Genomic DNA, 18,978 nt, shown 5'->3' on the forward strand with positions numbered 1-18,978 from the left:
TCAGAGAATAAGTAAACAGCTATTTAAATACTAGTGGACATTCATAAAACCAGCATACTCACCTTAGTGCTATATACAGAGATTATTCTATCTTATCCCACTTGTCTTCTAAGAAGTTGGAGATGAGGTCCTAAAGGGAAAGGAATACAAATTGGTGACCATCACAGAAGCATTAACAGCTTCTTGAGATAAATAAATAGAATTCTTATATGTACGTATTTTTAACCTGTCTTCAGTCAAGTAGAAAAAAAAATGTTATAAACCAATATCGACATTTCTGGAAATCACTGTGTCATAACAAAGTTTCAGCAGCTGTTGTCAGGCAGGGAAGCTCCTTTTGATGGGAAGTGTGAGATGGAGAACAAAGCAGTAGCTTAATGTCTTTGATTGCTATTTGCTAGAAGGACTGGGCAGGGAAAGTCCTATACCAGAAAAGAGGTAAATCTCCTTTTAGAGATTTGCACCATGTCTTTTTTTTTTTTTTTTTTTTAGAAGAAATTTCAGCAAATTTCTTTTTGGGGGGACCCATTGGATGCTGATTTTACATTCTGATTTTTCAGTCATTCCTTCCCCACACACATTATCAGCTGTATGCATAGCCAGAAGCAACGTGATGACGCTGTTTGGCCAGATTGCTTCTCTGTCATGTAGGCTGACTGTTTACATGCTGCTTTGATTTCCATGTTGGTGACAACAATCCTCCTCTCCATGTTTCGTTTTCTTTCTCTCTCTCTGACTCTCTTCCTTTCCTTGTACTTTGTGCATTAGTGGTCCTTTTGTTGGTTTACTGTCTAGTGGGCTATTCTTTGCACCAGGTTTTGCCTTTAACTTTGTGTGAAATTTTTCATTGTGCAAGTTTTGCCTGTCTAGCTGTGCTTTTCTGTTCTGCATCTTTCTCTTGTTGCAGCCTATAAGTCTATATTTGAAAATAACTTGGATTGACTTTCTCCCTAGGAATGTAAAGAGTTTGCTAATACCTTGTTATCTTCACATCTTTAAAAAGATCCAATCATAAGCAGCTCAAAAAATCATAAAAAACATTATTCTCCAAAGCCAACAAGCCACCAGTGGGCATCCTTGGCACATGTGTTGGCACACATTCCTTCTGAGGACTGGGACAGTGGCCAAGAGCAGTAATCCAAGATACGTCTCTGGGTCTTCCCCAAAGCTGATGAGCTCAGCAGTGGCCAAAGCCCCTCCAGATTTCGGGTGGCAGAAGGAGATTTGGCAACTGCCACAAGCTCTGTGTTGCTGTTCTTTGAAAGACAGCCATCATTAAAAATTTTGGGGTGGCTATGCAGAGAAGCATGTGAACCTCCACCATGGGTATTTAGGCACTGGAGTGGGATTCCAGTATGTAGGACACCTAGGCTTTGGAGGCATGCTGTGGTCAAGGGTTCGTTTTGAAGGGGAAAAGGTTGATCATATAAATGCGCCTGATATCCTTGTATTCTTAGAGTGAGAGAAAAGCAGTTCACTATACAGGGTTCATTTTAAAGGGTTTCAGGAATTGGCAAGATAGCTAATTTTAACTAAATGCAATTTATGAAGCTGGAATGTTGTCAGTTCTAGTAGTTGTCATTTGGCTGTATGACTTTTGAGTGACTGAATATTGAAAGCTGAAATATGAGATCTGGGCACAATTTAAGCAAGGAGTGGTCAAAGGATCCTTCTTATCACCCTTCATCCCTTCATTTTAATATACTCAACATTTTCTGAGGTTTAGTATCACACATTCTTAAAGTAATATATTTTTTGATGTATTCAGACTCCTTCCCTAATTCAGAGGTGCTTCTTAGTCTCAGATGGATCCTTACCTTTACTGCTGGTTACTCAAAGACCCAGAGGAACCATATCATAAAGCTATTGTAAATCTGAGTGGTTTTTATGTGCTACTTTATTTCACCTGCCTGGTAGTTCCATGTCTGCTATGCACCAGTGGTGGCTGTACTGCCAATGCAGCGTACTGTCTCCCACAGCTGTAGTCATCTCATGCCTCGGGTCTTTTGTCTCCTCCTGTCTCCTTGGCAACATGTATCTGGATTCTCTACTCCATGATATTTTCTTCGAGCTTTTGAGAGATGTAGGTGACTTCAAAGGTTTTATTGGCCAATTGTTAAAGAAACTCTAAATTAGCATCCTATTTTCTACCCTGAGCTCTTTGCAAGTACAAGTACAGATGGGGAGATATATACCTGGATTTGCATGAAGGTGACAGAGGTGAAAAGGAATCCTGCATCATAAAAAAGTATTTGTCATGTGGCTTAACATAGTGAGAAATAGTAACTGGTCTATAGGAAGAGAAATTGAGGTTCGGAGGGGCTGTACGCAGCTTTACTGCCTAGTTCTCAGTATGTGGCTGACAGAATTGCACATATCCTTCAGATACACAAATCTTAAAATCAATCATTTAATTTCTTAGAAGAAAGAAAACCCTTTGCCATCTTTCTGTAAAATTTAGCAATGAATTATGAAACAGCTGAGTTGTTCTAGTGGAAACTAATGGGTAATAGGCAATAATAAATACACCCCATGTGGCAGGAGAACCTCTCAGTTCCCTGGAGAACCTTACATGAAGTTCTCTTTCCCCACTCAATCTTCCAACCTAAATGATCTGATGATTCCAAGAAATAATAAAATATTAAGAGCCAGACCAAGGTGCCTCACTTAATTGAGAAGATGGAATTTTCTCCATGATTCTGCCTAGATTTCTCTGTCAGGGCATGAGGAGACCCCACAGTATGTGGGTCCTGAGGTTGACATGGAGTCCCAGACTGGTCTCAATGTCCATGTGAGTTTGAGTACATGGGAAACGTGATGGTAAATAGTAACTTACTCTCTGCCATCCATAGGGCTCTGTAATAGGAATGTCTCTGCACGCCCCCTCTTAGGTCCCTACTGCATGTGTGCCTTTAGGAATCCTTTGGGGCTTCAGGAACAGGAGCTCTTTCCCAAAGAAAGAGGGACGATCTCATGCGAGAGCCTCAGACTTCAGTGAACATCATTTTTTCTAAGCAATTCAATTATTTGGGCATTTATAGTTATTAAATAAGTGACCCAATTACCAAGAATAAATGGTACTTAATGAAACAGTTAATATTAAATATAAATTTCTGTTTATCAGCAGTAAAAAATATTTTCACATTTCATAATGCTTTCATGACTTGCTTTAAACAATTTATCTTTCTTAGCGATAGCAGCTGAAAACAGCAGAGAGAGGCAGCCTGCAGTCTATGGATGACACTAATCCTCTTAAGTGCTGAATAACACATAAAAGGTATCAGTACATAAGAAAAATCTCAATGTGAAAACCAGCCAAATAAAAAGAAAGAAAGAAAGAAAGAAAGAAAGAAAGAAAGAAAGAAAGAAAGAAAGAAAGAAAGAAAGAAAGAAAGAAAGAAAGAAAGAAAGAAAGAAAGAAAGAAATCCATGTGTTGTGGTTTAACCCGGCTGGCAGCTAAACACCACACAGCCGTTCGCTCACCCTCCCCCCTCCCTCTCTGGGATGGGGGAGAGAAACGGGAAAGTGAAGCCGGTGAGTTGAGATAAAGACAGTTTATTAAGACAGGAATATAACAATAACAATAATAATAATAGTGATAATGATAATAGTATTAATAATAATAATGTGTAAGGAACAAGTGATGCACAATGCAATTGCTCACCACCTGCTGACCGATGCCCAGCCTATCCCCGAGCAGCCGGCCCCCCCACCCCGGCCAGCCACCCCTATATATTGTTTAGCATGATGCCAGATGGTATGGAATACCCCTTTTGGCCAGTTTGGGTCAGCTGTCCTGGGTCTGTCCATTCCCAGCTCCTGCTGCACCCCTAGCTTGCTCACTGGCAGGACAGAGCGAGAAGCTGAAAAGTCCTTGGCTTGGTGTAAGCACTGCTCTGCAACAATTAAAACATCAGCATGTTATCAGCGCTCTTCTCATCCTAATCCAAAACATAGCACCCTACCAGCTACTAGGAGGAAAATTAACTCTGTCCTAACTGGAACCAGGACACCATGGACATTGTAAGTTTATGCTGTGGTCATGAAAAAGGTTGTGAAGCCACCAGATTAGTATTTACTTATGCACTCATTTGAGGTACTGCAGTAAATATGGTATAGATACAGCAGGAAAAGAGTAGCCTGGGTGGTCTTGTCCCGTGGGAATTTCCTACTGAAGCCTTCTGACCAAGGTAGCCAGATGTTATAATGCTCCTTGCCTCACACCACAGCTGGATTTGACTGATCCTTTTTGCAGGGATTGTGTTTGAATGAAAGATTACCAGATTCTCAGGGCTGAAAAACTTGTAAAAGTTGGCACAAATTGGTATGCCTTGAGCGTGGGATATATAAGTTATACTCTTTAGCAGGTACATGTCTGAATTCTGTAGTATTTAACAACAACAAAAAAAAATCTATGTAGGTAAAGGTGCTTTACCAGAGACTAGTCTATGGCTGAGCTGAATGCAGACTGCAGGAAAGATTAGAGAGAAGCTGTGTTCACATGCTGCCACGAGAACTTAGGTTGCAGGTTTAGTGTGCAGTGTCCTCGAGGGCAGGAGTTCAGAAAGGATCAAACATGAGCAGGGATTCTTGCCCCGACTGGACAGAATACAGCCATCTTAAGCATGGTGACACTGCTGGTTTTGCCTCACCTCCTGAGTTTATTCATATGCAGTGGCATTAAAGAAGATTTTAAATGAGTCCTGCGTGGAAAAATAAATAAAGATCATCTATATTTTACTATAATCTGGCACATTATAGACAAAAAACAAACACAACCTCTATTCAGTAACTCTTTCTTAGTCAGATACATTATCCTAACTATTAACCACGAAGGAGAGAAAGAAGAAATGCATCTTAAGTCCTTATGCTATACAAATTCTTAAAGCTGAGCTCTGTCATTTAGAAGCACCCCCAAGACAATCCCTGAAGAAATCAAATACTCTGTCTTGGCACAGCACCTTTTGATTAAAGGATGAAAGCTTGATGTTATTCCTAAATCCAGCCAGTTAAATTTGAAAATCACACTAGAGATATTTTCAAGACAGCACAGATGTGCTGCAGCAGGCAGACTTTGGCTGGAGAAAAAATGAGGTTTGTTTTGTTTGTCTGTTTGTTTTAACTTAATGCAGGTCAAAAAATATTTTTAGCAGTTAGTGTTGTTCAGATTTTGCAAAGAAGTTGAAGTACCTTTGTCATTTTAAAATTACTGATTCTGAGCTTAGCGTCTTATGTGAGATCAGTTTTGTTTTACCTGTTTCCAAACCATATTCAACATCTAATGTATTCCTGCACTACTCAGACAGAAAGGCAAACCCCAGTGCCATCACTGGGGGCAGCAATTTATTCACTGCAGACAGATTTAGGCTCTTCCTTGGAATATAATGAAGCTACTTTACACTTAATCCAGATCTTCTTTGTATTACAGTCATAACGATAAACAGTCCCTGTTGTTGTTTCATCTGCAGTGGCAAGAGTTCCAAAGGTGACTGATGCTGTTTGGTTCAGTGCTCTTCTCTGTGGACACCACCGCACTGCAAGTGTAAATAAGCAGTGGGATCCACATACAGCTAAATGTACTGTGTTGGCATAAAGGATAATTGTTCTTTGTAAAGCCAGGTCCATTACAACACACTCCCCAGGTTCAGACATTGCTTTTCCCTCAGCTTGCAGACACTGCCTCAGCTCTTGCTGGTCCTTTGCTTCATTACTTGCATACCTTTAGGTCACCATCATTATTATGGGCACAAGAATAACAAACTTTTCTTAATCAGTCTCACTTTACATATGAAAGATCTTGAAACTTAAAAAACTTTGAAAACAAGGAAACAAAGTAGTCCTGAGATACATTCTGCCTTTGTACAACTTCTCCCATTCTGGGGAGCACTTTTGTTCAGGGTGGAACCCTTCTACCTTTTCTCCTAAGTCCATTTTATAGACAGCAATTCCCAGAATCTCTGCCATTTTAACCACCCCACCCTGGAGATGCCTCCTTTTGCACACAGGCAGGCATGGTACTCATTATGGACAAACTAGGAAACTATTCTATAGGAAGGCAGAGCTGAGAATAAACAAAGCCAAGCTGTTTGTTTGGCTTCTGAGTGATAGTGCTTTGGTGAGTTATTAAATGTCTCTAGTGAGCAGGACTACCCTCAGAGTTGTTTCCGTGTTCAGATATGTTTAGTTCAGAATAGCAAATGAAATTCCTAATTTGATAGGAATTTTTTCATATATATAAATATGGGTTAATTCTACTATGGGGGACATTTCTTATTAATCTGGGAGAGCTGGCTGAGTATAAAGCTTTTGTTTCAGCTCTGGAAAATTATATTCTAAACATGGCAGAGGGAAGTGGGGTACATGTGGGCTGAAATAAAGTTATTTATTAACTGTCTCTTGTAGTTTGCAGTTATATGTTCCTTTTTCTAATTACAGGCATGCAAGATGCCTCAAAAAAGCTTACAGAGTCTCTCCATGAAGTCTATGAGCCAGATTGGTATGGACGAGAAGATGTGAAGATGATTGGAGAGGTAAGATGCATGGAAAGAAGAAAAAAGTAGTATTTTGGTTGCAAATGGATTAATCTGAGCTATTGAGGAAAAGTGTACATCTGATGCAGTTTTACAGTCAGGATTCTCAATTCAATTGAATATTGAAAATTATTAAATCTGCTTATTCTTGTGTGCTGTTTAATAACTACTAAGCCTGTAGCACTAAACAAAGTAGCTGATGGGGCACTTATCTCTCTCTGGCAAGAATTTAGACTTTAAGGCCAAATTAGGTTGCAGGGTGCTATTCACTTCAGCCTTTACTAGATTCCTTCAGTGATCAGAGAAATATAGGCTTTTCTAGAAGGTACATAGAGGCCTATATAGGCCTTTTCTAGAAGAGATCCTGACTTGAGGTGCTCTGAATTGCCTACGTAAACATCCTTAGTTCTGGGAAATTCTGTCAGCAAAATTGCTGGTGGTGACAAGAAGGTGTAAACTGTTATCAGTGCAGCTTTTAACCACCTGGGATTCAATGTGCAGGGCCTTCTGGATAGCATCATTAACAAGAAATTGGAAGACAGAGCAGTCTTCCCAAATCAGCCTAATGATTGCTTTCTTCCCTGTGGTTGCCTTCCTCTACCCTTCCCTGCTGCTGAAGGCATGACATGTTTTTGATTTTAGAAGTACTCAACTTCCATACAGTGTAAGTTAAGATACAATACCATTTATATCCTTTTAGGTTAAATGGCTAGAAAACCTGCTGCTGTATCTTGCTGTAGCACCTCACCTTGTATTTATAGGCTATTAAATTTTACACTCAGAATTTGTAATTGTGCGTACAAGGACCAAGATTTGACCCTTAATCTCTATTAGGTATAGAAATAAGTGTTAGGTGTGTGCTCTTAATAAGAGACTCATGTGGGCAATATTACAAAATCGCTGCTCCTATTTTTGTCCCAATATGACACAAGTGTAGATTTATGCATCCATCAACCTGCAACTCAAGAGAATGGTTTGTTTGTGCTGTCCAAGATATAAATTATCCTTCCAAAAAGGGTACATCAAAATGACCTACTCCTGCGTGGCAGGGAAGATGATGTCTTAAAGGACTCTTCAGTGTTGGTTTTGGTCCCATTAGCTTTTACAAAACCTCCATGATCTAAAATTGTCCAACATGTACATCAAATGCACAGGACTGGCAGTTGCTTGCTGTGATCTAATGCTCTGCTGCTCTGGTGACCACTGTGATTAAATGTTATATTAATAAATGAGATATTTTATAAACATGATTAATAGAGTGTAATAATCCATTAGGGACTCTGCTAGAGTAGAAAATGAATGAACTGAACGCTGACATCACACAGCATTTACAATATGTCTTATTAGCTTGTGATAAAGTAAACACTACAGAGTAGCTTTCTGGACTTAAAAGCCCCCTTTAGCCACCCTCCCATCTAAGGAAATTCAGACGTTTTGAAATGTGCAAAGAGAAGGGGGAACAGGATGTTTAACATGTACTAATGAATTGCTCAGCTGAAAACCCAGGACCTCAAGCACTGTCTCTTTGCAGCAGGATTTTGCTTTTGGCAAGGAACTGCACCCTATTCCTTGTAACATCAGCCGCATTAACATGTTATTAAAAACCTGAAAGCTGCAAGAGTGCTGCCCACAAGCTGTGAAGAGGACTGAGGAAGACCACAGTAGCTTCTGGAATTAATATGTTTATTTTATCTATTAATGTTGGCAATTTTCATATCTGGAATCTTAGTTCTCTAGCAGTGCAAGGTGGAGTTTGGTCTGTAAGACAGCCATTTCATCACATGCATCTTAATGGCACAAAAATTATGGGGAGAAGGATGGACCTTTCTTAGGGAGGATCTCCACAGGTTTTATTTGGAAAACGACTAAACAAAACAAAGCTTACAAATCTTTGTGATAGCTGGGAAAGCCACTTTTTTTTCCTTTATTTCCTTTATTTTTTTAATTGTTAGTTGTACGTCTCTTCTCTGTAAGGAAGGTTCATCATCAGTGAACATACTCTATGCTAGAGCTGCTTCAGATTCTGCATTGGCCACCCTCAGGAATCTGAAACCCTGAGGAAGACCTTGAATCCATGATATTATTATTTTCACACAGCTGAAAGAATGAAAAAACTGATTATTAAACTGAAACTTCTTTTGTTGTTAATTAAAGCTTGCAATGTCAAGGTGTTCTTTTTAATTTAGTTTATAACTGCATTCTCATTTATTGCCATAAAGAAGATTTTAAAACTTCAGAAAGATTAATCTTTACCTTTTACCGTTGTATTTCCCCTAGGTTTGAAGCGGAATTAAACTACTAAGTACATTTTTCTCTTTCCATCTGCCTTTACAGAAATGTGATGAACTTTGGGAAGACTTCCATCAAAAACTGGTGGATGGGTCGTTGTTGACCTTGGATACATATCTAGGACAGTTTCCTGATATCAAAGTATAGTAATGTTTCCCTATAAAGGACAATTTGTAAAAATCACCAATTACTGTTGAGTCATAATATAAACATAAAATGAAATTTCACACACACGAAAAAGTAAAAAGGTTGGGGGAGTGTCTTTCTCTTCTGTAGTTCTGTAAGCTAATCCTTGACATCAGGCTGCACTAATTTTCCAAAATAATTTTCATGCTGTAGTACTTGGATGTAAATTAGTCTTTATACATAAAACTTTTACAATGCTTTTTCCTGCTCCAATTTTATTTGATATGAGAAAATTCTCATTGACTTCAAAAAGGACGGATTAAGCTCTACAGCTGTTAAGTTGCCAGATAAATTCAAGATGAAAAGCAGGCCTTTTGTTGTTGGCCAGATGCACCTGTGGTTATCTAAATGTCTTTCTCTTAACTAAAGCATGGTTTCTGTCTTTTAATTAGTTATAATAAAACTTTGTAGTAGACATGAGGAGAGACTGTTACGCAGATTCTAGCCTCTCCCAGGTCTCTCTTGGTGTACAGTTCAGGGAGGTGGTTACTAAATGAAATGCATGGGGATAAAGAATGGTTAAAAGTGAGAGGTAGATAATTTAGTATTTGGATGAAGCTATACAAACATAGCTGGAAATTCTTTGTGATGATTTAGAATTGAATAGGTATCATACAGCCATCTCCTTTGATGTTTACATCAGGAACTAATATAAAAAAAATCCCAACATTACTGATAAGCCATCTCAAACTTGATACAAAGTCAAACTGTGCTTATGTCTGCTCTGCATGTGGAATTCACATATAATGTAGAGTTTTGTAAAGTCAATATATATCAAAGGACTTTTGCAGTTAAATTAGAATGCCTATTTTATGTTAATTATTCCTAATGCATCTAAGTTATGTGTCAGAGTAGCCATACTGAGAAGTATGTTTTAAGCATTTTTTCTACTCTAAAAACATGTTAATTATTCATTAAATTTGCACACTGTGTAAGGTAAAAACACAGTGTTACCATGAGTTTAGCAGGTCCACTTATTCTGGAAAATGACACAAGTCTTGCATAACATTGGTATCTCACTACACCCACAAAAAAAGCCTTACAAGCAATCTGTAAATAGATTTCTTTTTTTTTTTAAAAAAAAAAAAAAAGATAAGGTGATTAGTATGTCTCTTTTTCCATGCCTATGTTCCTTTATGTTGTTATAGTAAGTCTGTATGAATGGCAGATGAGGGAGAATGAAACGTAAAAAACTTGAAGAACTACATAGGTAAAATATTTTTTTTTTAAAAAGAGGTGTCAATTGTGCTGACTTTCATTTTTACCTCTATGCAGACTCGGATTGCAAAACGAAGCAGAAAGCTAGTGGACTATGACAGTGCAAGACATCATCTAGAAGCCCTGCAGAGCTCAAAAAGAAAAGATGAAGGAAGGATTACCAAGGTAGCACACTTAGAAGGATGCTGACAGATGACTTTGGGATCTCCATTTCTGTGCAGAGACCTAGAGCAAAGTTTCTCTTCTCTTTCCACTTTCAGAAGTAGAACTAGTGATAGATATCCTTAAGGATATATGCATATTAAGTATTTTGATGGATGGTGAGGGTATGCTTAGCCAATTTTAGGAGTGAGTCCCATTTGAGATCTAACTTTCTTAATGAGATTTAGGGCACAGCAAGTCCTGTGTTGGCCTTTGTTGTTTGGGACTAAGTCACATACTTTGTTAAAAATTTAAATACAGACACAAAAACAAAACCAAACACAAACACAGCTTTGCCAGGTTTTGCTATGTCTTAAAGTGATAGGTTAAGTCATCCTGTTTTTGTTTTAGGCAGAAGAAGAGTTTCAGAAAGCACAGAAAGTATTTGAAGAGTTTAACACTGATTTGCAAGAAGAGTTGCCATCTCTGTGGTCACGGTAAGCCTACAAAGATATTGTCTAAAAGGCCTAAAGGGAGACTAATAAAGGGGAACCAGGAGATTTTAATGAGCTGATAGAAAGTCCTTGAAATCCTGTCCATCATTGTTTTGAAACAGTGAAAGGGAAAATGCCTGATAATAATACAAAATTATACAAAATATGCCTGATAATAATACAAAATTATACTTACTGTAAATATATTTATGCTTATTTCTTTCAGTGTATCTTGGCACTTAAGACACTTTATCATATCTTCATTAAAAGGTGCAAGAATGTCTCCAGTTTATGGATAAAGACCTGTGGCAGAGCACAGAATGGCAGATTTTGACTAGAGCCCACTGCTTCCATCACCTTTCTCAGAAACTTTGATGGTGGATATCTGATCCTTTCGAGAAAACAAACAAACAAACAAACAAAAAAGACACTATTGATAAAAGGATCAAATATTTCCACTGTCAAGAGTAACTGTATAGAGCAGCTACATACTGTTCTAGAAAATTTGCAATGGGTCTATTAATAGGTCATTTTTCTCTAGGTATAGAAGCAAAGAACTTTGCAAAGGTATAATTGTTGTTTTCAAGTTCCTATAAAATAACACCAAAGCAATATAAGAAAGAATATAAGAAAGTAAAAAATAGTATGTAATTATGATTACGTCAGAATACACATTTCATAGTTTTACACTGACTGTGTTTGTATTGTAAAGACATTTGATGGAATAGATCATTTATCTAGGATGTATAACCATGGATGGTGTTTATACAGACAATGAGCAGGAGAACAAAAGCAGTAGAGAAATAAGCATCTCATTAGCGTGCTATGTTCTTTAACAAATGACAGTCTGGACTGAAAGTGTGTTGTGAGTCACTGAAGTATCCTTTGTCTCCTCTGCCTTTTGAACTAATTCCTGTTAAATTTGAGATCAATAGAGAGTTTTCCTGCTGTGTTTCTGTCTATTTCGGTTGACAAGTTTCTTAGCATTCCAAGATATTTGTTTCATGGGTTTACTAAAAGTAAAACTGCACGTTAATGATCTAGAGTAAGGACCCTTTTATTTCAATATGTGTGTTGCCTGTCTCAGTGAAAGATAAAATTTAATTTGAGCAATAGTCATAGATTGGAAACTATGTTTTAGGAAGCAAATACTTTCAGAGTCCTATTTTTAGTTATTACAATTCTTCAGAAGGAAAATGATCCATAGAGTTGACATTTTGCAAGCTTATTCTTAAGCCAAAGATGATTTGGGTTAATGAAAGTTAAGAGAAATTACATATGAGAGTTTTAAACAGGGAAAAAGAATAACTCAAAAACTAAGAAAACACCTCTTGCTGTTAACATGTATGAAGGGCACATAATCACTCACTCCAAGCAAGCAGATTTTTGAAGGCGTGTGCAAAAATGTTTGTTCTGTATTAGAAATGATTTTCTTTCATATGTATGAATTTCAAGATTGTTTCATTAGGGAAGGCTGAGTACTCAGGCTGAGTACTCTCAGCTCTGTGCTTTGTGAATGTATGTTCCTTCTGTGCAGAGTGAAATGTGATGGTTCTTAACCAGAACAGAAATAGTCATGAGCAAATGAGTTTGAAGTTTTGATATTCACTACAATTATTTGCTTTGCTGAGAATAATAGTCAAGAATGTTGCTTGTGGTCTGGAAAAAAATAATTCATTTTCCTTTGTGGCCCTCCTACCCCCATCCTTTATTCTCTTTCTCCTTTCCCTGTGCCATCTTCCATAGGCGAGTTGGCTTCTATGTGAATACCTTCAAAAATGTATCCAGCCTTGAAGCCAAGTTTCACAAGGAGATAGCTTTAGTGAGTAAAATGTGTATCTCATGTATAATTGATTATATGATGTATTTGTTTACATAACAGCAAACAAATGTCTTGTAACACAATAGTAAAAATCAAGCAGAAGCAAAGACGAGAATTTGCCCTAGGTCCGGATTTGTACTATAAGTCTCATATTGGTTTCTATTTGCCATTTTCGTACTCTCCTTAAGAAAAAGGTAGTCCATACAACCCTGGATTATGATGCATTGTCAGTTGTAGCATTAATTTCACTTTTTATTTTAATATTTTCTCTATTCTTCTGAAAACGCTTTTGCCTTCAGTATTTTTTCTATGTCCAATTGCTAAGCACCACATTGCTTTAAACAAGAGAAAATACGTCAACCACAGCCTTCGAGACCATTACATGCATTGTCGGCAATGCAATATTAGATCTGTCACTATTAGGTAAATACAGTAATTTCAGTAAGGACCTTTTGAATGTACTAAACACCTAAGTGGAATTGTATTATCTATAGTAAACTATTAACTTATAGAAACGAAAATGACACAGCTTGACCAAAGAAAATGACTTGCTTGACCAAAGTCCCACTTGAGTTGGGATCAGGTTTTTGAGGGGAAACATGAATCTTCTCTGCTGCACATGTTGCTTCAAACTTCAGGTGACTCCCTCCATCAGAGAGCAGACAGCAGTAAGTCATATTTATAAAGTTGTTCTATGAAAACCTTTTTTTTTTTTTTGAACTGCTGTTAACTTTGACAATGTTTCTATTTGATTCTGAAAGGTTTCCACTTAGACTTTTTATATATGTGGCACTGCTTATCTTTGGAAAGAACTATTTACAACTTTAAAGAAATCAGAGCAGTTACCAAACATGATTTATCACCTGTGTTTTTAATCATCACTGTAACGTTTCATGTAAACTCAGACAATTGTTTTGTTTTCTCAGCTATGCCACAAACTCTATGAAGTGATGACGAAGCTGGGAGATCAGCATGCAGACAAGGCCTTCACCATTCAAGGGGCACCAAGGTGACTTTATTTCTTATTTTAATGAACTGCATTGCAGTTAGTTTCAGGACAAGTAGTAATCAGCTACACCATATATAGTGATCACTGCCCAACCCAGTCACCAGGTTTGTTCATTCAGGAGGACAGAAGTTCTTCTCAACATGAGTAGAGGTGCAAAACTTCCTTCATTACCTACTTATTTTTCCTTTGGGAAATAAAATAAAATAAAATAAAATAAAATAAAATAAAATAAAATAAAATAAAATAAAATAAAATAAAATAAAATAAAATAAGGGACAGATTTTCAGCTGCTGAAATTTAGTTCACTGTAGACTATTACAGCAATTTGCACCAGCTAAGTATATAGCCCATTTATTTATAGGTAATTGGTCTACAGCAAGGTAGCTAACTTTCAGAATATTTTTTAAAGCCTTGAAATATAGCATGTGTTTTTAGTTCCAAAAGGCATATAATTAGGTGAGAATCCTGACCTTTGTAAGTCATGTTTTATCTCCTGTGCTCATGGAAAAAAAGTCAGGAAATGTGATCGGAGAGTATCATAAAAGCTGAAAAGGTGAAGTAAAAAAGAATGTCACAAAATGCCATATTTTTAATGACTTCCAAGAGAAATCTTGTCTTAAAATAAACACAAAACCAAAAATGCATAAAAATCAGATGGTGCTTTCTTAAGGTCATTGGATGCTAATGCACAATTTCTGATTTTTCACTTGCAAATAACAAAGCCTTTCTGACAGAATTTGATCTCAGTAGTGTAATACTGATAAGAAAAGGTTGAAATTGTAAAACAGTGGCACTTATTAAAACACAATGATAATTAGAGTGAATACAAAAATGCTGATTTTCCAGCCAATCCCAGCTCATCAAGAAGCAATCAGAACAATGTTATGGCTACTGCTAATTTGCCTTCAAGCCATGCTCAGATTAGCAACAATTAAGATTTACCAAACAGCATAACATCTGCCTCAAACATATGGCTGACATTTCTACATTTCCTTTGATCTCACTTTGGAAGGACGAAGAATAGAATATTGGAGCTTCTAACCTAATGCAAAATTCAGAACAATTTTATTAAGAATGTGTCCAAAATTTTAGTTTCTGAGTCAGACTATATTTCCCACTGACCATTTGTAAAATATTTTTGTGGGATGAAATAAAATGCTGTGTGGGAAAACTTCAAGTAGTTTTTGTAATAAACAAGTATTTTGGCCACCTGTATCTCCTAGACCATCCACAGCATGCACACATTCTCATTCCCACTGAATTTTTCTTTCCATCGGTGAGAGAGAAAAATCATAGGATTCTAGCTACAAATGAGCAGGTATAAGTTAATGCTGTGTGATATTCTTAACTTATTTTAAAGATGCTTTTTAAAAAATGAATTATTATTATTATTTTTAAATTACCATGTTGCTCTCTTCTTTGAGATCTACTATTTTCAAAGTGAGGAAGATTTTAGTTATAGGTCATCAATTTTTAGTGTTTTTTTTTTTCCTTTTTCTTTGGTTCAGACTTCTGTAAGGATAACAGCTTATACACAGTATATTTTTGCTGTACTGTTCACAGAGTCTTATGTGAAATTCTGGATAGATTTTGAGTTTTTATTGTTAGTTATTGTGCTCTAAAACCTTACTCAGGAATGGTTCTTTGTAAGATAAAACAGTTTTCCTTTTTAGATACATGAGAAGTAGATAATAGATAAATATATTATTAATATTTCCTTTAAAGAACTATATTAAAGAAATTAAATTTGTATATGCTATTGAATACTCCATCCTGAAGGCAAATATTGTACCTGGGAAATAAATTTCTTAATAACTGCCTTTTTTTTTCTTTTTTAATATTTCCACAGAAAGAGGTGGTGAGTGTGAGCTAAGTCTGTCCTATCCAATGAATTAATTTTTCTTGCATTAGCATTAGGAACATGTTTATGGTGTGGTCTCCTCAATCATATAGTGCTTCTGTTCTCCCTGAAGATGTGTAGGACTCGCTTTTCTCTTACCAAGTACCATGGTTGTTGAATGTTGTAGTTTATAGCTTTCCTGAGTTGTAAGCTTTCAGCATTTCTAGGTAGCTTGAATATGTCCCAGTGTTTATAGCAGGTCCCTTCACAGGAAGGGCAGATCCCTTTTCAGTACTTCATCAGATCTGTTCTTAATATCAGCAGAGCTCTGCTGAAGTCACTTGACTACTGCTTGTTTATAGTTGTGGTGAGTCATCCTTCTAAATAGTTATACCTGTACAATAATCCTAGTTGTGTTTTATTGTATTGAAATCTTTCTGAAGTTGCTGAGCTTTTAAAATTATTTGCATTATTCATTGTTATGTCGTCTTCTGGGATTTTTAACTTTACAGCCTTTTATTTTGAGAGCAGTGTGAAATGAAGACAGTAATTCCAACTCCCATTTTATGATAGTTACAAACTTATACATAAAACATTATTTCAAATATGGAATCTGAAAGAAATGCAGTATTCTGTTTACCTCAAGTTATAATGATCAGGTAAACAGATACAACAGATGTTCCAAAAATAATAGTCGCTCAAAAGTTAAAACTTCGTTCAACACAATAGATCGGTGAATTTTGATTATATTTAATTACAGTTTTGATTTTAATCATTATTTAATGGTTCAGTTCATCCCCAGTGTATACTGCCTTTTGAGGTCACTGGCATTACATACGGGATGCAGTTCAACTATTGCATCAAATTTTCGAGGTAATAAATCAGCATGATGTGTATGTCCTGACCATTGCTTTTATTCTTGTCTAGTGATTCAGGTCCACTCCGTATTGCAAAAACACCGTCACCACCAGAGGAGGCCTCTCCCCTGCCTAGCCCTACTGCTAGTCCCAACCATATGCTGGCACCAGCATCTCCGGCACCAGCCCGGCCTAAATCACCAACACAGGTAAGCAGAAATCTGGCAAAGGAAACTGTTCAGTTGTGCAGTAAAAGATAGCTGAGATACTACATATGGTAATATTTTTCATCTGGGCATAGACTGAGAAACAACAGGGAGGTCACTGGCTCTGTTGTGCTCAATACTGGTCATTGCTTGTTCACCTCTGTGTTACAAGCATGGGTGGAAAATGTTTGGTTTTTATTTTTCATCAGGAGGAATGAGGAAAATTTAAAGTAGCTTGCGAACCAGGAGGACTTGTGGTGACTAAGCAAAACACACCTTAAAAAGTAACATAGATTCTAAAGACCTATATCTCAGCAGAGATAATTTGAAAAAACCCATTTCTAAAACTACGTCATGAATTTCAATACATTATATGTTGCTCATCATCATTCTTGTTCAAATTCGTACTTACAGTGGAAAAAAAATAGCCTTGGAGTATCACTGGTCTGTCAACATGGATTTCCCTCTAAAACAGTAAATAACAGAGCTGGTTTAAGTACTGCTGTGATATAACTACTGATAACTAAAGGCTTATCATTGTTATCAACACTGGATTGAGAAGTTTGATGCTTCTGAAGTCATTTTTATTCTCACCAGTATTAGAGAAATAAGGATCAGTTTCATGAAAGGCATCACCTGTAACATGAGAATTGTCGGTGATACTCTGTGAACGTGTCAAAGACAAGACAAGACTTGTGTTGATGTTACTGATGTTTTCAGAATGGGGTGTAGCTTCTGTGCTGATTGCTTTTTCTATGGGGGGACACATCAGAAGGAATTTTATTTTCCAGTTAGTTACATGTGAGCACACCTATTGTCTTTGGTCTCACAAATGGTGACATCCCAGTGCCTGAACGATGATCTGATACAACTCAGTTTAGTCTTACTAGTGCCAATAGTGTTACATCACCTGAAGAATTTTTTGGATTTTTTTCATTTTATTTTGATGGAATTTAAAAATTAGGAATTAGTAATATTCTAAGTAGTACAGTAATTAGTATATTCAAAGTATATTAGTAATTAGCATTATTCAAAGTAATAAGCTTATGGTTGTGTGAATCTCTGGAGACCAGGGGGAATTAGTGACCTAAACACCTCTGAGGTGTGATGGTTCACAGAGATGATATGTTCTTAGCATTAAGTAGGATTTATGAGATAGCAACAGGTAGGCATAGACAAAATACCAAAGATAAACTGAAGTGATCTGAAGAAGACAAAAAGCTGTGATAAGGCCTGTTCTGTGCAACATTGCTCTTCCAACTGTGTGCTGCATAGGAAAGGAAGTGCCCTGCATTGTGTTTCCATCAGAGGAGAAAAATTTCAACCAAGAAATGACGTTCTAAGAGGGTTTTGTGAGTGTGTGTGTTTGGTTTTTGTTTTTTGCAAGTCAGTACATGAAGGTTCCTTTTGAGTCAATTGAAATGTTATTAACACAATTGCCATCTTTTACAATTAAGACAAATATAGGACACTTAAAACTTAGGTCACGTAAAACTTGAATTGGAATGAATTTGAAACATAGCCTTGCAAGGTTTCCATCAAGGCATCTCATGATGAGCAACCAAACAGTTCATTTGGCTCCATGGCTTATTCCTACATTTAAGGTGAAGCAGCAGAGAGAAAAACCCATCTCAAGCCATTTAGACCTAGCTTAAAGCACTTTATTTTATCTACGAACTAGTCTGTGATATTTTTGCTGTCTCCCTAGCTGAGGAAAGGTCCGCCAGTCCCACCACTGCCTAAGCTCACACCCACAAAGGAGTTGCAACAGGAGAATATCATTAACCTATTTGATGACAACTTTGTCCCAGAAATCAATGTGACAACTCCATCACAGGTAAGCTTCAGCGGATGGTGAACCATCCAACCTTGCAATCACCTGAAGTTCTCCAAGACTGTGGACTTAAGGCTGATCTCAGTGGGGAGGGAGGTGAAGGGTGCTGGCAGAAAGTAGAGGCACAATTACCTTTTTACATTATCTTGAAAGGGTCACATACATAGTATTTTATCTTTGAATAGGACATGTATGATCATACAAAAGGGCTAGCATTGCTAGCATATAAGAAACATGATTTTTCAAATGAGAGATGAGATTTCCTGGTGAGAGACCTAACTAAAAACACTATGAATTGCATCCATGTTTGAGATTTAAGTGAATCCAGGTTTCATTATAAACTGAAAGCTCATCTAAGATGCTTCTTCTCTAATTCCAAGTGTCTCAAGAGGTACTTCGCAGTGGTCCTTGGTTGTTTCTGTTTCCTTTATCAAAATCATAAGATTACCTTTTCTTTTATGAGCGATTTTTTTTTTAAAGGAGCTTTGCTGTCTTAATCAACTCTTTGCAGGTGTAAAAGGCTACTCCAGCTAGATTAATCATTTGTTTGT

The 18,978-nt window shown here is 36.9% G+C and overlaps 1 protein-coding gene across 5 annotated transcripts in view; it reads left to right on the plus strand.

The window, feature by feature from the left end:
• The window catches only part of AMPH (amphiphysin), a 131,175-nt gene that overhangs the window by 75,786 nt on the left and 36,411 nt on the right, over window positions 1–18,978 (plus strand). For all 5 annotated transcript variants that reach the window (XM_080582224.1, XM_080582225.1, XM_080582223.1 and 2 more), the window contains exons 4-11: window positions 6,437–6,531; window positions 8,866–8,961; window positions 10,282–10,389; window positions 10,777–10,862; window positions 12,606–12,681; window positions 13,608–13,690; window positions 16,458–16,596; window positions 18,302–18,430. In XM_080582224.1, coding sequence (XP_080438350.1) covers window positions 6,437–6,531; window positions 8,866–8,961; window positions 10,282–10,389; window positions 10,777–10,862; window positions 12,606–12,681; window positions 13,608–13,690; window positions 16,458–16,596; window positions 18,302–18,430 — 812 coding nt within the window. The remainder of the gene's footprint in view (window positions 1–6,436; window positions 6,532–8,865; window positions 8,962–10,281; window positions 10,390–10,776; window positions 10,863–12,605; window positions 12,682–13,607; window positions 13,691–16,457; window positions 16,597–18,301; window positions 18,431–18,978) is intronic.

This window comes from Anser brachyrhynchus (genome assembly GCF_964034855.1).
Source record: "Anser brachyrhynchus genome assembly, chromosome: 2".
NCBI lineage: Eukaryota > Metazoa > Chordata > Aves > Anseriformes > Anatidae > Anser > Anser brachyrhynchus.